The sequence below is a fragment of the Haliotis cracherodii genome, unplaced genomic scaffold (assembly GCF_022045235.1).
Source record: "Haliotis cracherodii isolate W230 unplaced genomic scaffold, xgHalCrac1.p SCAF_7, whole genome shotgun sequence".
NCBI classification, from domain to species: Eukaryota; Metazoa; Mollusca; class Gastropoda; order Lepetellida; family Haliotidae; genus Haliotis; species Haliotis cracherodii.
The window spans coordinates 32,741,627-32,766,440 of record NW_027266330.1 but is presented as its reverse complement, the minus strand read 5'-3'; the positions used below and the strand labels follow the sequence as shown (position 1 = coordinate 32,766,440).

General features: G+C 39.4%; 1 protein-coding gene across 1 annotated transcript in view; it reads right to left on the bottom strand.

Moving 5' to 3' along the window:
- Positions 1–24,814, bottom strand: part of LOC139448805 (uncharacterized protein K04H4.2-like) — a 70,832-nt gene that overhangs the window by 8,888 nt on the left and 37,130 nt on the right. Inside the window, exons 8-13 of the mRNA XM_071230336.1 lie at positions 14,886–14,981; positions 14,110–14,151; positions 7,293–7,388; positions 6,506–6,529; positions 1,989–2,093; positions 1,589–1,627 (exon numbers count right to left, since the gene is read on the bottom strand). Coding sequence (XP_071086437.1) covers positions 1,589–1,627; positions 1,989–2,093; positions 6,506–6,529; positions 7,293–7,388; positions 14,110–14,151; positions 14,886–14,981 — 402 coding nt within the window. The remainder of the gene's footprint in view (positions 1–1,588; positions 1,628–1,988; positions 2,094–6,505; positions 6,530–7,292; positions 7,389–14,109; positions 14,152–14,885; positions 14,982–24,814) is intronic.

Sequence of the window (24,814 nt, the reverse complement as noted above, 5' to 3'; positions counted from 1 at the left end):
ACCACGTGAATTTTTGTGAACCAATGCGGCCGTTTAATATACACAGGGTGCGGTTCACCAAAAAGTCAATGAAAACATGACCATATGTATTTTCGTTACGGGGGCACGGGTGGCCCAGTCGTCTAAGGCGCCGCGCTTCGCTGTGCAGAGTTGCGTCCCTTGGGCACGCCAGAAACCTATGATTGTGGGTTCGAATCCCGGTTCGCCCCGATTATGTTTCTAGGTTTGTCAGCACCATACCCGTGCTCGTGGGTTTCACCGAAGTGGTAAACGTCTGAGACCTGCATCACTTCGGGCTTTCCTCCCACATTAAGCTGACACGCCGCGATATAACTGGAATACTGTTAAAAGCGGCGTTAATCCCAACTCACTCACTCACTCACTATTTTCGTTACAGAAGCTCACTTCTCTCTGTGTTACTCTGTCTACACTCCTGTGTAATTCTTTTCAGAACCGATTCGAGAATTAAAATCATCACAGATACGAACAGAACCTAAGTTTTGGTAGAAGTAGACCTGTTCTAGAATCACTTAAAAAAACTTCTCGTCTTCGTCCTACTGGAACAAGCAGGCGGAAGATAGCAAACACAGATAACAAGTACAAAATCTGAATCTACGCACGATGCTACCTTGAACCAAATAATGTCATCTGTGTCATTGTCTAAAATGTGAACATTAAAATTCGTTAAAAAAGGATAAAAAAACAACACCCACCATACCCCACCCGAGTGAGTCAGTGGTATTCCTATTATTGCCCATCCAAGTAAAACCGTCAACATTAAAGGCGTCGTTCTTTCATAGAAGCGTTTCACACACACCGAATATGTCGCATCCAAGACCTTTCAAAACATATTCTATAATTGTTTTGTTAGAGTATTCCCGATGTGACTATCCACCCGCATTCCAGTATCCAAGAAGCACTAACCCTTATTCCTTGGTTTCTATGTGACGTTTTTCGCGGATAGGCAATTTTTCACTATGTCCAAGTTCGTTGATTATTGTTTGCATATTCAATCTTCCTCTCTTGAGAGTGTGTGATCCAGATACACCCTTGAAAAGCCTTTCTGACGTAGAGATTCATATTCTACATCATCGTTCTCTTGTGTTCGATTGACTCCAGTGTCACCAGTGTTATCCTTATGTATCATCCGTTTTACACTTGCCGTCCGCACATCGGCAAAAATCAAGGCGTCCCGAAATAGTTTGTTGACAACTGTAGATTGATGTTCATGATGTCAATCACAGGATTGTATGGTCCAGACTTGTTGATGTACATATTGGTTATGACTGCGTACCAGACAATCAAATGATTGATATCATGAGCAACGATCAACGCAATTGGGATCGATGACATGCTTCAACCAAGTCAGCGAGCCTGGTCAACCGATCCCGTTAGTCGCCTCTTACGGCAAGCATGGGTTGCTGGAGACCTTATCTACCCGGATCTTCACGGGGTTGAAACAAGACATAGGTGTGTCCTGTTTAAACCTTTCCGGAGACAAAATGATACCCTGAAGACACCAACTGACATAATATTGACATAATATTGATTAATAGACTCGTATGTCCTGATTCTTGATTTAACTTACGTGCCAAAGTCGTTGTCATTGGTAATATAGTAAAGGCACCTGAAAGGAAAGAATGAGAGTTATGAACATAAAAATAATTTTTTAAACTGGTGCGGCATAATAAAGACGATGGCGTGTATCTTTTAAAATATTTGTCAATAATAGACTGAGATAATAGGACGAACAATGTGACAATGCAGGAAACAGGACTGCTTTATTTTTATAAATTTGTTAAATACTACTATGGTATTTGAATGTGTTTCTATGGCCTTCTTCCACATGTCTCTCTTTGGAAATGTCCTGACACTTGCCATAAGAAAGTCAAAACTCACCCAAAAAAAGTGTGTAATTAGCGTTCACATCAAAATTTAACACATAGTTATCACTGTGGGGTGATCTCAGAGGTCGTATAATTACTTACTTGAACAGCACACCTGACCACTAGGACATTGTCGAGCCTGAACGATTCCAGCAGGATCACAGGAACTCGAGGCAATACATGAAAGGACTCCGGGTAAATTGCATGCTGAAATTTGAGATTTGTCAACCGAATTTAATCATGTCTAATGCATGCACTACAGGTTCTATTTTCAAACACGAAATTCCAACCCATTGCAATGCATGCTAACCATAATGTTAATCGCCTGTTGTGGCCAAATTTGGAGACACCATGATCGCATTAACTGGATCCGGATTGAGGAGGTCAATGCATTTCTATTCAAAATCGGAAATCATGTCTTTCCCCCTACATAGACATAAATGAATTAATCACTATGGATTTTGCATTTAACAATGGACTATTTTATTTACCAAGATCGTCTGTAGCTGAGAGTTGAATACCTAACAGTGTCATTGCGGATCGACAAAATGTAAAGGTGCCAACCTAATGTATTGCTTTATAACCCTAAATGTACATATTCTTGTAACTTACGTTGCAACGTTGTCGTGAAACGATAAAAAATACATCCTTTTTCTTTGGTTGGTTGGCTTATTTTTTAACGCCGCACTTGGCAATATTCAAGCCATATGACGGCGGTCTGTAAATAATTGAGTCTGGACCAGACAATCCAGTGATTCATTCATGAGCATCGATCCACGCAGTTGGGATCGATGCCTGACCGCCATCCCGTTAGTCCCATTAGTCGCCTCTTACGACAAGCATAGTCGCTTTTAACGGCAGGCATGGGTTGCTGGAGACCTATTGTACCCCGGGTCTTTTACTGGTCTTTTTTTAGTAGCGCATACAGCTAGCCATGCTTCTGGTAAAAGGGGACTATGCTCGGCGCAAGAGGCTATCAGTGTCGTCAGGCTCGCTGAACCGGTTGATCCATGTCAATGTATCCCATTTGCGTGGATCGATGCTCATGATATCAATCCTCGGATAGTAATGGTCCAGACTCTATTATTTACAGGACGCCGTCCTATGTGAACTGGTAATAAGGGTGTCATCTATAAAATCAATATATAATCAACAATTAAGCCTTGGAGCCATCATGGGCTTTCGCCGAATACCTGATAGTGTCTTTAGTATTGATAGCTTGCTGACAGGGTTAAGCTCGACCTTGAAAATAACCGTGGACTTGATTTATGATATTTAAGAAGATTGTGATCCCTCTGAATCTTGTATATGATTCAGAAGAAGCAACATATATGCTCCTGCAAAAGAACTTTTGGAACGACTTAAGAGGTCACATCGGTTAACGTGTACATTTAGTTGGTTAAAACGTATAATTACGATATAACTGGAAAATATACAAATGTTTAATATGACCAACGCAAGATATTTGGTATTGCAATTCCATGGGTACATATTTTAAGCAATATAGAACATTACAAAAGATACTAAGTTTATTGATTTCAAATTTCAATTCATCCATAAAATGTGCCCTGTGGTACACCTGCCAAGACAGCTTTTGGGTCAGAGCTATAGCCATTTATAACTACCTTTGCATATCGATTTTCCAAGTAACTAGTCCGGCCATTCTCACGCGGGTATTAAGTGAACACGAAAGGTTCGACACTTGTTATAGTTAATATATTGTAAGTAACAATTAGTAAAGAGCTCAGTACGACAAGTGTTATCCTGAACACGCCACTAAAATCTGCCGATTAAAATGTTAAAGTATTCGACGAAACTTGTTTGATCCAACCATGGAGTTATACCAAAACATTAAAGCAGTCATTTTACTCTCTAGAAAGTATATAAGTATATAAGAAGATACCATGCTCACTGATGTGATAATAGCCTGCTGAAGCCTCTGTGGTACAATATAAATATAGCAATATGTACAAACATTAAAGCTAAAAAAAATTAAATGCTAAAATATTACTAGACAATGTCGTCGCTATAAACTGAAAGATTGCGGATGCGATGTCAAACTTGGACACATTCACTGTACACTCCCAAGGTGTCGGAATGATTGACACTTAGCATCATCTATCTACGTTGTACAAGTAACTCTCCAGCGAAATCTAAGTTCAAAAGGAATTACAGGCTTTTAACCTGAATATTTAAGTCTCAGTTGATAAATGTTTAAACTTCGTATGATTCGAAAACGAGGATGTCTGGATGATGTCATTGTATGGAGGATAGAATGATTGAGGTAACTCAGTAGTTTATACCTTGAATAAAATATATATAGCGTCAACACCAGAGAAAACTCAATCTCTGTAAACTGCTGAAACCGATTACATTGGTTTTGTGATACCTGACGAGGCAATAACAATGATATCCTTAGTAGGGGCTTCGTGTAAAATTCTGTTGACTCAAAAGCAAAAGCACAAGTTTCAAACTAAATGTTAACGTACAGTGCCTGCCAAAGCAAATATGTCTTCATCTACTCAAAACAGATATTACGCTTCATTTTGTCAGGAATCCTTATGTAACAGCTTTATGTCGTCATTATATCACAGTATAACCCTATCACCTGTGGTCGTCTAATTCCCCTGGTCATCAGTGTGGCACTTCAGTGTGGTACCACCCCTCTGCCACTGCCTTCAATGTGTGTGTTCGGGCGATGGCGTCTGGTATATATATAGCAATCAGTAGTTCACATGCAGCGTTTTCTCGTCTGGGTGTAATTATTTAATCAACGGTTGGGTTATTGATTTAAATGCGATCATTGATGTGTAGAATGTCTTACTGCAGTCGGGTAAGATTGAATAGATTAGAGGTGCAGTACAATACCAATGGACATTAAGTTAAGAAACCTAGAGATTACTTATTTTACATCATCAACAGTGTGTGTCAGGCTTCTTTATGCTTAATTATATTTTTCTGGAGAATGTGTTTCTTTTAGAAGTGCTATACAATAATTCAACATTAATCTATATGAATATTTATAGATAAAGCCCTACATGTAAACAGAAATGTAAATATCTTTCACTATGTAATGGCATTTAGAAAATGATTTACTCGTAACAGATTAATATTTGTCGATTTTTATTAATATTCAAGACCCCTATTTCCATTCAGTTGCTTCACCACTACACAGTCACTGTATTGTTCGAACCGTGTATAATTTCCCACGAACAATTTTGTCCAAATACATGTAGCTGACATCTTTGACATAGACAGACAAACATTTTTTTTTATATGCACAGATGTTTATCCTCACTTTGCCACCAGACAGCAGAGGATTAACAGTGAGCCGAAAACGCTCACAGTAGTCAGTGAGTGAACTCAACTGAGGAATTTACGAGTAACCGTTCAAAACCTATGAAAGCTTACTCACTTCGTTGACATTTAAATAATAAAGGCACTGGCAGTTAACAAGTAATCAACGAAATAGTTCCGGCAACTTCATTGTAAAATGGCAAATGCACCTGTCATTGTCTAGTTCATTCCCAACTATCGTGGTGGCCATAGTCCTTTATATCAAGGCTTTAGGTATGGAGTGAAACGAAGACGAGGTGCCCACATACACTGGAAAAGCTGTATGCTGCATGTCCAGGCACCGCCAACACTTCTAATGATCTCACGACCAAGAACCTTGCGCATAACCATTGTCATGATATTTCCATTATATATGATAGTTCTATGTAAATGTAAAGTCAATAAGACAAATGAGACGACAACTTCTGTCTGTCTCCTGAATCAGCAGGAGAAGCGACTCCGTCAAAGAATGCGTGAACCTGTTCAGTGACGCCCTTCCATCAGCGTGACAGGAGTACCCAGAGAAAAAGAAAGAATTACAAACTCTAAATGTACATGGTATAAGTATTCACAAGCAATTTCCTCTAATAGTAAACTCTTTCCTTTGTTATCCCCAAGTCGCAATGCACAGAAATGGCACTTGACTATTGTAAAATCTCACCGGGTGATGGTTAAGATCACAAATTCTACAAACGCCCAGATAACAAAGGAGTTTATACTCATTTCCAACAGCCTCTTATAATTGATGATAAATGGTAGAGTCCCCCACAACACATTCTCTTATTAATTCTTACAGAAACAAGTTAATTGAGCGCGTGTCTCAATTCAGTACTGTTCTACGGTCATCTAGTCACAATGGCTCGACTGGACCCTAGTGGAAAGATTATAAGTCCAGCTGAAACCCGAGCCGTGTGACGCGCTTGGCACACTCGTGTTCAACGGGTGCTCAACCCATGTACAACCCGTCACGTGCGTGTTACAAGCGTTCTCAACGTGTGTAACGGGAATGAACTTCTAGGTAGTAGTGTACAATAAAAATGGATACATTACATTTGTAACTTTGGCATCACATCAATGAAACCTCATGGGTTGTGATAAATTTTCAATCCTTATAGTTATTGGCCATTTATTCTTAAATTGAAGTATTTTATTGAATCAGAAAAAAATAATATATGTACTTTTTCAACCCTTAATGTACACATAAACATTAATTACAGTCATTCAGGAAATGTAAGTGTATTCATTCTTAAATTGGCCTTTATGAAGACAATCTTGTAACTTACGTGGCAAGGTCGTTGTCGCCGGCGCTGAAGGTGTAAAATTCCTTAACATAATAATAAGAACTTTTTTTATTCCTATCATATCATAATCATTTGTTCTTGAATCAGTAGAGAATAGTGATGATACCATGTGTTTGCTAGAAGGTGAGCGTTTCAGAACCCACCGATGGTACACATCATAAATACAAGCAACGAAAAGTCAGATGTTTACCTGAACAAATACGAGAGTGAATGAGTTAAGTTTGACGACACTTTTAACAGTATTACAGTTATATCGCGGCGGGTCAGCTTACTGTGGGACGAGTTTACCACTTTGGGGAAACCAACGAGCACAGGTATGGTGCTGACAAATCTAGAAACATAATCGGGCCTAACCGGGATTCGAACCCACAAATCCACACATTTCCACCATAAAATGGTCTTCAAACCTGTCAGCTATCGGTATGACGCTCTTTGAAATCTTCCTAGAAAGGGCAAGTGTGATTCCCCTCAAAGATGTGAAATGTAGACGCCAAAGTTTGGGGCTGCAGGGATATTGATATAAGTAATTCTTTAATTAAATCAAATTCTAGTCCTCACAAACCTGGTTAATGTGCAAATATTATAAAACTACTAACAGCAAAATATATTTCTATTCTGAAAGATATTCTGTCAAAACGAAATCGCCGTTATGATTACCTATTAATTATAAAGATTATGAGCCAAATGAATGTGAGATGAGGGGCCAGTGATTCCTTTAAAAAACTTTTGTTATGTAAATTGGTCAACTATGTATCTTAGAAGTACTTACCGACGCAGCACGTCATACCAGCTGGACACTGGAGAGCGGGAATTGGGAAAGTACAGCTAGCAGGGGCACTACATGCGATGCCAGTACCAGTGCAGGCTGAAAGTGAGGAAACGTTTTATATTTGGAATATGGCTATATTGAATTAATATGGACACTATATGATTGACATTTTCTCTCTTTCATTCGTTCAGCAACCAATACAGCGATGGCCATAAATTTTACCTTTAATTTTAAATATAGTTAGTTCCACTCTTTCGTCAACAATATGCTGTAACTATCACCTACCAAAAGCCCAAAAATGACCCAACCAGCAGACTAAAACGCCAACACATTTCCACCCTGAAACCCCTTATAGGCCCCTTTGAACTCAGCAGTAGTAAAAAACATTCCGCCACACACCCACAACCTCCACGTGCCCGTGTCATCATCAAGATTCATAACGGCCATGGAAACCCGAGGCACGTTAGTTCCGTGCAAATTGAAATGCACATACGTTCCCCCATTTCTTGCCCTATGAAAGTCCACCCAGATCGGATAACAATCATTCGATATTGAATTGCTACCACATGCCAAGATTGACAAGAAATCATCAAAACCAAGCCCTTGGACGATTGCAAGCTGGACAAACCGCCCGGCAAGTAGCCAATGTATTTCAAGTCCACGTAAGGACCATATACAGGCTCCAGCAACGGTACCAGACAACCAACACTACAGATGACCAATCATGTATTGGAAGACCAGGGGTCACCACTTGACGTCAGATTGTGCGACAGCATCTTCAAGATCGCTTTATTACCGCTGCGGATACTGTTCAGCAGACCATGGAAACACACCAACGATACATTAATGCGGACCCGTGCGTCGACGATTGACGAGCAGACACATCCAGAGTCACAGGCCACACCGAGGACCCATTCTGACACCACGTCATCGCCGGGACCGTCTTCAGTGGGCAACACAGCACCAGTATTGGTGTCACCAGCAGTGGAGAAGAGTCGCGTGGGGTGGTCCGAGCATCATGGTCCGGGGGGGAATTGGTCTTGCACAGAGGGTCGGCCCTGTGGTCTTCTAGAACATCGGTTCAGGGAAAGGCAATGGTGTCACAGCAGCTCGGTACATTGATCAAGTCTTGAGACAACACGTCATACCTAATTTGGCACGTCGCCGCAACCACGAATTTCAGCATTATAACGCCTGTGCCCACAATGCAAGAGCTACAGACTTCCTCCAGCAGAAAGGCATCAGAACCATGCAGTGGCCTGTCCTCAGTCCCGATTTAAATCCCATGCACATGTTGGAAGAGGCTCAAAGACGGCTGAATGACGTCCGACCAAGGCTGACAACTGCCGTTGAACTGCGTCAGGCGTTCCTCAGGGTGTGGGCTCAAGTGCCTCTGGCCTTCATCAATCGCCTCATCAATTCCATGTGTCGCGGTTGCATGACAGTGATCAATGCACACGGAAGACACACGAGATACTGACTTGTGATGCCATTTTCTCAGGGATTAGTGTATTGTGTTTCACTTTAAGAACATTTGACACTTTAATTTCAACCTTGATAATCAGTTTTGCCAAGATTCATCTTTTAAATATGTCTCAAAGTATGTTTGCAGTGTTTGGACAAATAAGGTTTCTCATATATGTATCTATGGTGACGTTTCTTTTGCGGTTCAGTATAGGTTTTGCCTGTACACCAATCCCATTACTTTTGGGGGCAAATAAATGTTGCTAAAATCAAATCCTATATAGCAGACTCCACAGACTTTTATTACAAGGACCAGACCATCATTTAACCTGACGAGATCATCAACTTTGATGTTGTTGATCTCTTCACAAAGGTCCCTACTAATGAGGTCCTTCAAATCCTCTGTCAACGCATCTCCAACCTAGATGAAGCACTTGATACCCACCTAAATAGGCTTTATTCAGCCTCACCGAATCCTGCATCACCTCAACCTACTTTACCTGAGGAGGCGACACCTACGTGCAGATCCACGGCATTCACATTGGATCCCCTCTTTCCCCACTATCCTAACAGAAATCAACATGACCCATTTTGAAGAAACAGCCCTATCCACATCCCCAATAAAACCGGTCTGCTGGTACAGGAAGGCAGACGACACCTTTGTCATCCTCAGAAAAAGCAGGGCCCCACCTTCAACACCCAACATCCCCGAGTTAAGTTCATCATGGAGACAGAGAACAACCAATAACCCCCTTCCTTGACGGCCTTGTATCCAGAAACCCCAAACCACCGTCTTCAAGACACTGCCAATTCTGACCAGTATATTTACTTCACCTCTAACCACCCAACAAAATCTAAGCTTGGCATCATCTCCACACTGACCAAGAGATCCAAGAACATCCGCTCCAGCAAGCTTGACCTTGATCAGAAACTGAAAACATTTTCAGCACGTCTTCACGAATCTCAACCAGTACCCCACCAAGCTAGTTAAAAGGCCGATCTCCACCACATTCCATCCCAAACATAAACCAACCAGACCAGAATCCACCCCCATCACAATCACCCTACCGTTCATTGGCAAAGCCTCTCATCAAGCAGCAGAGTACGAAAGCACCATGTTGGCATCGACACCATCTTCACTGGCTCCCAAACCCTTAGAACCATCCTCCAAGTTAAAAGCCTCCTCCAACAAGCAGCCCCACCCCACCCCACCTCACCCCCCCCCCCCCCCCCCCCCCCCCACCCCCTGAAGAAGTAAGCTATAGGATTAACTGTGACTGTAGTGACTCATACATTGGTGATACCTCCAGTTCAGTAGATACCCGAATAAAAAAACACAAGACTTTAACAGCCAAAACAGACAACACATGACCACTCCCAGACCACCAGCTAAAAAGCCCTTGCCAAATTCAAGTCAAATTCCTCTCAACAAAAGCTAAAGAAATCCGCCGTCACAGAAGGGGGAACCTGAATGGTAGTTATAACCATATTCATTAACTCCTTAAAATTATCACCTTCAAAATGGAAATAACACAAACCCTAGTTACAGAAATATTTCTGTTTGGAGCTGATACAGAATATCACATAAACATTATCAACTCATTTTGTAAGGATGTTTTGGCTACACAGGGAATATTTCACAGAAAACATAAATGGAAGAATGGAAAGATATATTAGACATATTTCTTCAATAGTACATATTTTTTATGATGAACTTATTAGTGTAGTAAAACATTACTACATACTGGAGTATGAGAAAAGTGGCAAAAGATATTTGGTATTACAATTCTTTGGAACATATTTTTTTAACAATATAGAAAATGTACGAAAGATACTTTGTTGATTGATTTCCAACCTAAATTCATTCATACTATTATTTGTACACAAAAAGGAATTGTTAAGAAAAAGAGAATTATTAAGAATGAAATGAATGGATGATCAAGTTTGCGCATTTTGAAATAGAATGTCAGAAAACTTGACTCATGTTTATTGGGAATATCATTGTGTTAAAACATTCGGAATGAAATTAGGATAGAAGATATTATATTGACGACATGTACAGTTTTTAAAGGCGGAAATAATACCGACCTTATGAACCCCATTATTTTCTTGCTGGTAAAAAACATATTTCATGTATCCAGTACTAATTAAACGTCGATAAAGCACAGACATTCGTAATATATTTTGACAACAGCTGCAACTTACATGAACTAAACACTGATCTGTTCATTGTCATGTCCTGAAGTATATGTTCTGTGATTCAATGATAGAACAGTAGGAATGACCACAGATGCTTATATTGTAATGGTAAACTACTCGATAGTCCGAAGAGAGGCAGTAGAATCAGCTGATCGTTCATACCAGGCTGCTCTTTTGACGTTTTGCAATTGCGAAATGTGAAGGTATTATGCAACGTCAGGTTCGTGAATAAATGGTGTGAATTTAGACAGCAACATTTGTATACATCTGGTATATACCTGAGAAATATGAGAACTGTTTTCCAAGAAAATGCAAAAGAAACATGCACTGACAAATTTTCTTGTCAACTACATATCATAATACCATGTTCAAAATATAGAGATGGAAATCACCGAAATCCATTTAGATATTTCTTTTAAAGGGATAATTGGTGCATGGAGTATACAGAGATTTTATAGATGAATGGTGGCAGTTTGTAGCCATTTACTACTATGATTACATTTCAGTCATGCTAAATAAAGTATAGATATTATTATGACATTAAAACTAGTTGAAATTTTAGAAGTTATATGTTTTGCAGACACAATAAGGCTTTTATCATTGGAATAAATACATATTCAAAGGTACTGATACCAAATACATCTAATTATAAATTAAACACTGTATTCATACTAACTTTCAATCTCTACAATGATGATTGTATTAACATTGCAGTGTCTGCATCAGATGATTGTAATAGATAAAGTTCATTCTTAATTTCATTAGACCTCACGTTTTATGTTTCTTTATTCTAAACTGATGTTTCAAATTCCCGTCCCAACAAGCTTTTAATGTTATTCATTTTTTTCTTTAAGGAGCTCTGCATTGCACAATTATATAATGTTATTTGATACCATTGTATACTTGTGCATGGGAACAAATAACAAAAATAAATGCATTCAGGCATATCACCATGGAATGATTGTTGGGTTATAGTTGCATGTTTGTCATGGTATAACAATGTGATTATAAACTATTCAAAATCATATTCGCTATATCATAACATTTATGTAATAAATAGACTTGAAGTACTGTTCAATGAAAATCAGGTTAAAACACTATAGCTGGGTAGTCCATGGGTTTTCAGGGAAATATTTTGTCAACAAATGTTACCAAAACAAGAAGGTACAAATATCATTACATCTACTATGCAACACACACATCTTGTAGGGGAGTCAGTATGATTGCTTTCTTGTTGGGACAAATTTCTCTAATTTGCTATTTTAAGAGCACCAGTATCAGAATTATGTAAGAAAAGGTTAAATAAATAAACACATGTGATGACTCAACGCACTAAGTGATGGGACACATCTACTAAGCTGAAGAATAACATGGGTAAATCTCTATTTCTAACTATGATGAAAGGTAGATTTTCTTTTGGTATATTTCTAAACAATATTGTTAGAATAAAAATATGAACTCCGATACAAGAGGAAATGTTCATATAAAAGTAACATTTAAAACCAGTTGTATTATACTGAACGTTATTTCTTCCTCAATTATTAGTAAAGGCACGGGTGTTTAATACTAACATATACGTGGAAAAGGTTTGTCAAAGATGTACGTGTGCTAATAATGTAAGCGTATCTCGTATCTATTACATTGGCAATATGAAAACTATTTGTTACGATTCTGATGCTACGATGGTAAAGAAATTGTCTTATATAAACCATACTCACTCACTCTTGGGAAATAACACTAAAGCTGATAAATAACATTTGTTTGCATTTTTAAAAATTGATTTCATCGCTGTGATTTGTTATCCTGACAGAATGCATCGCTGTTATTTGACGTAGAAAATGACATTTTCATCTATATGACGGCCGTCTGTCTAGTAATCTAGTCTGAACCAGATAATCCAGTGATTGACATAATGAGCATCGGTCTACACAATAGGGACACGATGACATGCATCAATCATGTCAGCAAGTATGATTGGTAGAGTCGCCTCTTATGACAAGCATGGGTTGCTTGAGACCAATTCAAACCTGGGGGTAACTGTCCATGGCGACTACGTTTTGTTACAAATGGTCTCTGGAACTAGAAGTGACGCTTTGTGGTGACGAATATTGTTGAACAAAGTGGAAAAGTCAAATGTTGATTCATAATTGAACTTGGTTCTTTTCAGAGGTTGCAAAACTTCAAAAAAGTTTTTTAACTTTCGATTCAATTCATTTGTATCAATCTTAATAGGTCATGTCAAATATCCCAAGCATGTTAATATATCAATTGTTTTGCATCAATACCTAGGTATGAAAGCTTACTCGGTTCATTGACATTTAAATAATTAAGGCACTTGCAGTGACCAGTTAACAAGTAATCAATGAGATAGTATATACATCCTTGCAACTTCATTGTAAAATGGCAAATGCACCTGTCATTGTCTAGTTCATTCCCAACTATCGTGGTGGCCGTAGTCCTTTATATCAAGGCTTTAAGGCTGCATGTCCAGCCACCGCCAACACTTCTAATGATCTCATGACCAAGAACCTTCCGCATAACCATTTCCATGACATTTCCAATATACATGATAGTTCTATGTAAATGTAAAGTCATAAGACAAATGAGACGACCACTTATATCTGTATCCTAAATCAGCAGGAGAGGTGACCCTAACATGGAAAGCATGAACCTGTTCAAGGACGCCCTTCCATTAGCTTGACAGGAATAATCAGAGAAAAAGAATTCAAACCCTGAAGGTATCCTATCTACATGGTATAAGTATTCACAAGCAATTTCCTCTCATAATAAACTCTTTCCTTTGGTATCCCCAAGTCGCAATGCACAGAAATGGCACTGGACAATTGTAAAATCTCACCGGTCGATGGTTAAGATCACAAACCTATCTACGCCGAGATAACGTAGGAGTTAATATTCATTTCCAATAGCCTCTCATAAATGATGGTAAATGGCAGAGTTGTTCAAAATTGTTCCATCTGAAATGTGTTATTGACCATTTATTATTAAATTCACATATTTTATTGCATTAGAAAACAATTAATATATTTCCCTTTTCACCCCTAAATGTACACATAAATACATAATTACAGTCATTCAGGAAATGTAAGTGTATTAGTTATGAAATTGGTCTTCATGATACAATCTTGTAACTTACGTGGCATGGTCGTTGTCGGTGTCATTGTCGTTGTCGCCGGCGCTGAAGGTGTAAAATTCCTTAACATAATAATAAGAATTTTCTGATTCCTATCATATCATAATCATTTGTTCTTGAATCAGTAGAAAATAGTTATGATACCATATGTTTGCTAGAAGGTGAGCGTTTCAGAACCCACCGATGGTACACATCATAAATACAAGCAACGAAAAGTCAGATGTTTACCTGAACAAATACGAGAGTGAATGAGTTCAGTTTGACGCCGCTTTTAACAGTATTACAGTTATATCGCGGCGGGTCATCTTACTGTGGGAGAAGTTTGCCACTTTGGTGAAACCAACGAGCACAGGTATGGAGCTGACAAATCTAGAAACATAATCGGGCCTAACCGGTATTCGAACCCACAAACCCACACATGTCCACCATAAAATGGTCTTCAAACCTGTCAGCTATCGGTATGACGCTCTTTGAAATCTTCCTAGAAAGGGCAAGTGTGATTCCCCTCAAAGGTGTGAAATGTAGACGCCAAAGGTTGGGGCTGCAGGGATATTGATATAAGTAATTCTTTAATTAAATCAAATTCTAGTCCTCACAAACCTGTATAATATGCAAATATTATAAAACTACTAACAGCAAAATATATTTTTATTCTCAAAGATATTCTGTCAAAACGAAATCGCCGTTATGATGACCTATTAATTATAAAGATTATGAGCCAAATGAGGGGCCAGTGATTCCTGTAAATTGGTCAAACTATGTATCTAAGAAGTACTTACCGACGCAGCACGTCATACCAGCTGGACACTGGAGAGCGGGAATTGGGAAAGTACAGCTAGCAGGGGCACTACATGCTATGCCAGTACCAGTGCAGGCTGAAAGTGAGAAAACGTTTTATATTTGGAATATGGCTATATTGAATTGAATGACACTATATGATTGACAATTTCTCTCTTTCATTCGTTCAGCAAACAATACAGCGATGGCCATATATTTCCCTTTCATTTTATATATAGTTAGTTCCACTCTTTCTTCAATAATATGCTGTAACTATCACCTACAAAAAGCCCAAGAATGACCCAACCGGCAGACAAAAACGCCAACACATTTCCACCCTGAAACCCCTTATAGGCACCTTTGAACTCAGCAGTATTACAAACTTTCCGCCACACACCCACAACCTCCACATGCCCGTGCCATCATCAAGATCCATAAAAACAAGAAAGCTAGATTACTTGTATGTTTCAGAGAATCTGTACAGTTTACTCTTATTAACTGTTAAATGTCCTTTGTAAGGAGAGGTGTTTAAATATACTGAACCGCAAAAGAAACATTGTTGTAATTTCAATATCTGGATAATATTTGTCAAATTTTCTAAAATTTAACATTACTTTGTTCAGAAAAAATAAATTTGATAATCAAAGCAGATAACAATAAAACCGATCGCTCAAAAGTATCACGGCAACGGCCATTGAAACCCGATGCACGTGAGTTCCGTGCAAATTGAAATGCACATACGTTCCCCCATTTCTGGCCCTATAAAAATCCATCCAGATCGGACAACATTAATTCGTTATTGAATTCCTACCACATGCCAAGACTGACAAGAAATCAGCGACACCAAGCCCTTGGACGATTGCAAGCTGGACAAACCGCCCGGCGAGTAGCCAATGTATTTCAAGTCCACGTAAGGACAATATACAGGCTCCAGCAACGGGGCCAGACAACCAACACTACAGATGATCGATCATGTATTGGAAGACCAAGCGTCACCACCTGACGTCAGGATCGTCAGATTGTGCGACAGCATCTTCAAGATCGCTTTATTACCACTGCGGATACTGTTCAACAGACCATGGGGACACACCAACGACACATTAGTGCGAACCCCGTGCGTCGACGATTGACGAGCAGACACATTCAATGTCACAGGCCACACCGAGGACCCATTCTGACACCACGTCATCGCCAGGACCGTCTTCAGTGGGCAACACAGCACCAGTATTGGTGCCACCAGCAGTGGAGAGGAGTCGCGTGGGGTGGTCCGAGCATCATGGTCTGGGGGGGGAATTGGCCTTGCACAGGGGGTCGGCCCTGTGGTCTTCCAGAACATCGGTTCAGGGAGAGGCAATGGTGTCACAGCAGCTTGGTAATATTGATCAAGACTTGAGACTACACGTCATACCTCATTTGGCACGTCGCCGCAACCACGAGTTTCAGCATTATAACGCCTGTGCCCTCACTGCGAGAGCAACAAGAGACTTCCTCCAGCAGAAAGGCATCAGAACCATGCAGTGGCCTGTCCTCAGTCCCGATTTAAATCCCATGCACATGTTGGAAGAGGCTCAAAGACGGCTGAATGACGTCCGACCAAGGCTGACAACTGCCGCTGAACTGCGTCAGGCGTTCCTCAGGGTGTGGGCTCAAGTGCCTCTGGCCTTCATCAATCGCCTCATCAATTCCATGTGTCGCGGTTGCATGACAGTGATCAATGCACACGGAAGACACACGAGATACTGACTTGTGATGCCATTTTCTCAGAGATTAGTTTTGTGTTTCACTTTAAGAACTTTTGACACTTTAATTTCAACCTTGATAATCAGTTTTGCCAAGATTCATCTTTTAAATATGTCTCAAAGTATGTTTGAAGTGTTTGGACAAATAAGGTTTCTCATATATGTAATTATGGTGACGTTTCTTTTGCGGTTCAGTATAGGTTTTGCCTGTACACCAATCCCATTACTTTTGGGGGGAAATAAATGTTGTTAAAATCAAATCCTATATAGCAGACTCCACAGACTTTTCTCACAAGGACCAGACCATCATTCAATCTGACGAGATCATCAACTAATGAAGTCCTTCAAATCCTCCGTCAACACATCTCCAACTTATATCAAGCACTTGATACCCACCTTAATAGACTCCATCATCAGCCTCATCAAATCCTACTCTTACTAACCTGGATACACCATGTCCATGACACTTTGATACGTACCTGCACATTGTTTCATTGAACACAGATCTTGTTTGTGCGGCCCAACAAAAATTTCTAATGCGTTTATGCAATAGACAAAGCTGTTACATGGCACATAATACACCACGAAAACCCTCTATCAATTCGTGAGATAGCACAACTTCATTTTTACTGTTGACACAGAGAGATATACCTTCAACGGACGTATATACATGTAGCGCTTGATGGAGATCAGAGTGCACATATTTTGTGTACAGGACCCGGTTTTGCGGCCCATTTCTATTCCCCATGATTACGTGACACACAATAATGAAAATTATGGCCTTGAATTTCTTAAAAATGTGTAGGATGTGATTTTCCTCTCTTATCATGCTGAGACACCAGTGTAACTGGATTACCATTCAAATCGACGCAAAACGCATTGTTTAAAGAACTTGTAAGTCGAAAGAGGTTTTCTAAAACATATTCTGTTCTCAACTCACGTGGTCCAGTTGTGGTTGATGTCATGGTAGGCGACATCGTTGTTGTGGTCGAAGTTGTTGCTGGAAACATGACAATAAACGTTCGAGTTCAGCTCAATGATCAAATGAGTTTTCTTCGATTTCTACCCTTTCAGCATATCCGTGTAATACTAGTCATCGCCAGTTGTACAGAAACGCCATAACTGTTCCTTAGTATTATGGGTCCATTTTCTCCCTAGTTTCATAAAACACCAGGGGATAACCTGTATGGAAAATCTGCCAAACAGATTCCATTGGATATCAAGTCAAACTAGTGAAGTTTGATATACTCAGTTATATGAATGGATCTCTGGAAATCAGTGATGCCACCAGTTTTTAGTCATGGAGGGTAAAAATGTCCTGTTCTACCAGTAACACCCGCCACTCACATAATTTCTCTACGAAGGTCACAAGAACCGACTGGATCGGTGACTATTATGTATGAATTGGCTTAAATTTCACTTGTGTGAACTGGCTTAAAATATCACTTTTATTTACAAATGCCAAAAATGTTTGTTCTTTACACATTATGTTGAAGTTAAGATGAGAGTAATGGTATTAACAAAACAATCCTGCCCATGATAAATTGACACAGTTTTTCTTCACACGTATCTCAAATAATAAACTCTCCAGTGTCTCATTACATATCGATTAATTTCTCGAGACAACAAAGTAAGAGAAAATAAAAATGCCTGTGTTAAAAGTGTAACTAAAGAAATGTCTGACCTAAACATATATGACACACGTAATAAAACAGATACACTGTTAGGCGACTAAATGGCCATGGATCGTGAATTCAACATTAAACAACGGCATTCGCTTAACGTCTAGGGAACTCACTACTAATACATTCGGCAGCACCAAAAAGGAACTTGAGAATATCGCAGGTCAAGCCCATGGGATCCCTGGCGCAGTACCTGCAGAACAAAAGCAACACTTTGGATTTGTTCGACACTGGATTCACATTGTATACACTGACATGACACATATAAGTAATACATACATCCTTGTTCCTGTTAGGATGCGACGGGAAGTCTGAGTATTTCAGTATTATCATGACTTATCAGTGTAAATGTGGGGCAAGCACAAACTGAGACCAACCGAGACAGTCACCAACGTTTACCACTCTGATGAATACCACGATCACAAGTATGATGAACCGAGGATCATAATCAGAGCGGGTCCCGGAATTCTTTCATAGCAAATTAAGGGGACTTAGTCTCCATGATCACAGGAAATTAGCGATCGATGTCCCTCTTCTTGGTATCACATGAAAAAAGTATTCTAAAATCAATTCTATTTTGTATCAATGACTGATACGATTTATGAAATATATATATTTTCTTTTACAATATTTGGAATATTGCTGAGTGTGGCGTAAAACAACAAACAAACGCAAAAGAAAGGTTTTAATTCCAATATCCATTGTGACATTGCATGGGATACATGTCATGGCTTTACTCTTACTAACTTGGATACGCTATGTTTATGCCACTTTGATACGTACCTGCACATTGTTTTATTCAATCTTGGAATATTTTCTGGCACGATAGCGCTGTAGAGAAGGCTTTTATCCATGACGTGTGCCCCACAGAATCTTTCGCAGTATTCAACCAATTCAAACACTGGGAGACATGCAGCCTCTGTATTAGGACAGATGTCCTGAGCGATCCTTCCTAAAGACAAGCAGTTGCTCTCCACGAAGCGTTTATACATGTGAAAATCAATTGTTCCATGGATGGCACAGGGCATTAGGAAGAGGACAGACACCCCGACCAGGAAGGCGTGTAGTGAAGACATCTTCCCTGAAGTCTCACGACTGACGAGGGAAACGGAAGCAGCGGTGGGTCTTATAGGTATCGTTATGATGGCAGGTAGCCTATGGCACAATTTTTATTTGCGTGACTTATTGACGTTGTAGTTATTAAGACATTATTTGTGTTATTAATATCTTTATCTTATACACCTGACTCGTTCAGCAATTGTTAACCTCCAGGTTATGAGGCTATCTTTTAAAGATTTGAGTTGAAAAGAAATGCCTGGGATATATCTCAGTTTGAGTTTGGAACACTTTCTCTCATTATTTTAATTTTGTAGAATGCCTGGAATTCTTGACGCTAATATATATTTTAATCCAATATAACACGAAACAGAACATATGAGATCCATACCACAGAAGAAGGATGTTTATTTTACACTCAGCAATAAATAAAATATTTTGAATTTTGTTTTTCAAATTATGCAAACTCATCCTGAAATCCACCGTTCATTATCAGTAATAATACATAAAAGAATTCATTCTTGTGCACAAATGAAAATGTACTAATGACTTGATAGATGAGAAATGACATTACTGTCCATATAAATATGAAACGTCAACGCCAGACAATAAACCAGTCAAGCTTCAATTTGGCGTAAAGGATTAAATAGCATTGAAAAGTATAACAGGATAGGCAAGTCCTGCTCTATCCATAGCACCCGCCAGTCGAACACATTTTCAGAAGAAAATATCAATTTGTTGCCTGATGCCACACAAAATTATCGTATGTGTTTCGGATTGTACTTATGTCAACGCACTTTGGAAAGGTATTTAACACTGGATCAATGAACAAAGATGAGATCCCTTTTTCATACCTCTAAAGAAGAGTAATATATGTATTTATAGTTATCAACGATGTATTTTTATTTTCAACTGAAACAAGACCGCCTTCGTTGACAAGTGGTGGAGTTTCCGCCTGGAGAGTGGAAGGTCGGGGGCTGTATCCCCGGACGCGTCACACGGAAAGACGTTAAAAGATGGGACTTGTTGTTACCTTGTCTGGCGCTCGGAATTAAGGGGCTCAAACAATCCCTGGTCGGGACAGTTTTCTCTGTCTGAGCGGGGTATTCATGTTGAAACTGCAGCATGGGCTAGCTATCCCTGCTTTCCGTGAAGATCCGGGGTAGAATAGGTCTTCAGCAACCTTCAGCAACATGCAAAGGCGACTATGCTTGTCGTGAGAGGCGACTTACGGGATCGGGTGGTCAGGCTAGATGGCTTGGTTGATGCATGTCATCGATCCGGATTACATGGATCGATGCTCATGATGTCAATCACTGGATTGTCTGGTCCAGACTCGATTATTTACAGACCAACGTCGTATAGCTGGAATATTGCTGAGTGCGGTGTAAAATAACAAACAAACAAAACAAATCACCGAGGTTTCGCGCAAGTTGGCGTGGAGTCGTGTGATGGGGGTGGAGTCGTGTGATGGCTCTCTGATATTATGTAAACACTGTTCGAGTGTCAGTCATGTAACTATTTCATCCAATGGCTGACGAGCATGCCCCCTGAGAGGGAGGGTAATTCTGCATGGAATATTTCTGGAGCTGAGTCTAAAGAGCTGAGTCTAAATCTAGTTCAGTCTTCAAATTTCTGACATCAAGGGGCTCCAATTTGACCTCCTGACAGGACACCTGTTTCATCAGATCACACATGTTGAGTCATTCATTGAGGCAACATGTTCTACATTGTATTACTACAATGGATGCAATTAAAATTATGGTATTTCTCCCGACTTCGTTTGATGTTGTTATGTTGTCTTATATGAAGGAGACACTGTTATTGGCCAACTCCGGCTTCATTTCGTGAGTAACCAATCAGGGATACCCACAAAGTGTGGTGACACTTGAGATACAACACGTGTGACAGCGGAAATATCAGGGCTTGTTTTCGAGTATTGCCTGTATTGCAATGAAAGCATACAAGGACATTATGTCGTCTATTGGATGAAAAAGTGTGCTTCACAAAGATTCAGATTGTGCTGTATGATATTACAAAGGCAATATCTGATTTCGAATGTGCCAAGAAGAGGTTTGTAAACTTTCGGTCCAGTTGCTATTCATTTGTGCTTCAAATCGCTACCAGTAATTCGCACACATAACTTTGACACAAAATCGATATAGCATCTGTCTACGAACTTTTAATTAAGCGCCTTATTCATTGTTGGATCGTGACAGTATACTTTCGGGAGATACAAAACGCATAAAAAAGTACAAATCCTACAGGAAATGATACTGTCTTTCTATTCCAATATTTAGAGGCCAAATTCGTAAAGGATCACAAATGACTACCCCACTATCCTTCCCGTCACATTTAACGCTTTTAACCCGTGTTGAAAAGACTGATAACAGTTATTGCTATTCCAAACCGATTATCCTTCTGGTGTGAGCGGTGGTGTAGCCTTGTGGTTTAAGCTTTTACGCGCCACGCCAAAGACCCGGATTCGATTCCCTACATTGGTACAATGCGCTAAACCAATTTCTGGTGACTCCGCTGTGATATTGCTGGAATGCTAAAATCGTTGCAAAAACATACTCACTCCCTCACTCATTCCTTCTGATTAAGGTGATAAAAAACGTCTGGTCAATTCGGAGTCTGAGTGGCGTATCCATGTTATATTGGGGCATTGCACTTCAGTGGGCTAGTAAATTCAAGTGACAAAACCTTCATCATTATACGATTCTGCCTCCATGGATATCTTTAGCATGTGTGTATGTATCACTAACAAACCATGAATAAATAAATGAATGAATGTCTTTATTTCCTCCAGATAAATCCGAAGATTCTCAAAACATCACGATTATGTAATCAAATATATATATATCAATGTCCCGCATATTAACAGTGAGAAATATTAAGAAGAATGCCACACGTTGTTTAGGGTATGTTTAATTTGATATAAATACTTTGAGAATTCAATAATAGTGAAATGTCACGTTATTTCATCAATGTCATTGTTATCTGCACTTAGAAAGAATGCAAACATATAATGGTCTTCCATCATCTCTATCTTAACAATAATTTCAACATCAAGATTATCAACTGGAGCGGGAAAGAATATATATCTCTCTCTCTGAAAGCATACATTCGCAGTTTAAGATCATGTGGTGATAATAATCATGAGCAAAAGTATTACATTTTGAACATTCTTTTGATATTTAGCTTCTGGATCCAATTCTTATTACATACTGTATTTCTTCTCTCAATTCTGGATATACCATTACAATGCTGTATAACACATGAGAAGTAAGTGTTGTGTGAATTTAAGAATATCGAGATAGATCAGCTCTAAATGAGAGTTAATATTTCCATACTTCTTCCTCGTGGAAATGTAATTATTATAACTGTTTCGTCGCGATATGGCTGAAATACTGCCGATGTGACGATAATTTTCACTCACTCTTCCTCGTGGGTAGTTATTTCATTTAACACATTCTTTCTCCACTTATTCTTTGCGGGGAATTCCCCTGTGCTAACGTAGTGAAATACATGATGACGTAGCATATATTTCTTAGCTGTTGAAAGCAACATTCAACATAAACTGTGTAAATTATTGTTATGAAAGTAATAGAGTGAAGTTGATGCGCAGAATTTATTTTTTTACAAATTGATTCACATGAGTTGTTGCAGAGACGCCCTGGCAGCTGTAGTCTACATGTATCGATATAGCCAACCATGCTCCAATGTCCTAGATTAGCAATAGTGGCATCAGTGGGAGAACGTTTGTCAAAACCTTGTACAAGCCTTGCATTTGGATGCGTAATTAACAACTGTCACTAAAGCTGTGTCACTGACACTTTCTCAATTGTTCTCTATTCCTTTATTTTTTGTTTGAAACAATCATGCAATTTGTGTTGTTTGATTAGGAAATGTTCTGTTATGTTAGGCATATAATATGTGTATTTCGCAATGTCCAACCGCATGGCTCGTCATGGTTTTACAAGAATGGTAGTACTAATGGTGGGGATTTACGACCAAACTGTTTACTCAGTGTGTTGGATAAATACCCGGATGTTTCTTCTCTTGTGTTCGGTGATTTGGATAGTAGAACAGGTAGACATCGATATTACGTAAAAGATGACATTATCTGTTACATTGAAGGTGATGACACACCATTTAGCGTTCTATCGAAATTTAATAACCCAATGCTTTTGTGCGACTTTAAAAACAACTCTTTTGTTAAATCACGAGAGACGAGAGACTCAGTTTGAAGTTGAGAAAAGTGATATTTTCATTGCAGTGAACATAACACTTGATATTTCACTGCAGTGAACATAACACTTTGACGGAACTATTGTCATACAAAAGCTATCTCACCTCAAATTATCTCCCTTTGTTTTAAGTATCTAGCCCGTACACATACTGATGTCTTCCTTTTCACGTAAGTTCCATCGCTTCTAGCCGTTTGCTAATTCTCTTGAAAAAGTTTCGTTATAAACCTATAGAAAGAAGAAATTATTTCCCAGTAGACTTCTACACAAAATGTATAGAATATATAGGACATTCCATGTGTCTGGTAAAATATCATGCTTCTCTCTTCTCGTGACAGGGGAAAGGAGATATCTTCAGTCTTATCTACGCCGCAGCTACCAGAAACTTTAGTTTGTGATCAAAATGCAGACCAGAACTAACTTTCCATTGTATGACAAAGCGTGTCTCGTTAACAGATTTGAACGTTGTCATGCACTCAATACAATTGAGTGGTTGGTTGGTTTGTTGTGTAACGCCGCACTCAGCAATATTCCAGCAATATGACGGCGGTCTGTAAATAGTCGAGTCTGGACCAGGCAATCCAGTGATTGATATTATGAGCATCGATCCACGCAATTGGGATCGAAGACATGCATCAACCAAGTCAGCGAGCCTGACCACCCGATCCCGTTTGTCGCCTTTTACGACAAGCATAGTCACCTTTTACGGCAAGCATGGATTGCTGGAGACCTATTCTATCCCGGGTCCCCACAGTAAACGGTACAAGACATCCCTAGATGTTATGTCAGACTACACACATGTCAACCTACACACATCTGCATACTGTGACATTACAATAATTAAGAAAAGACTGAGGAATGGAGAAATGGGCCAAAGTGACAGTTCACATGAGGCTGGCATCGGGAGTTTAAAATCAGATGATAGTTGCAGAGGTACGTTTTAGAAACGAGTATTCGTCACTAATTCTAAGCTTCAGCACAAATGTCTCAAAAGGGTATGCTGTGAAAAATGTAAATGTTTACCAGGGATTTATAGTTTAGACTGTTACCATTGTCATTGCACTCATGGCTTAATTACACATATAGCATGATTGAAAATGAAGGAAAATTACTTGTTTACGTGATTTGCAAGACCGCCTCCGTGGTCTTGTGGTTGAGCGTGCGCACGGAAAGCAGAAGTCAGTCGCTTAATTATATGGGG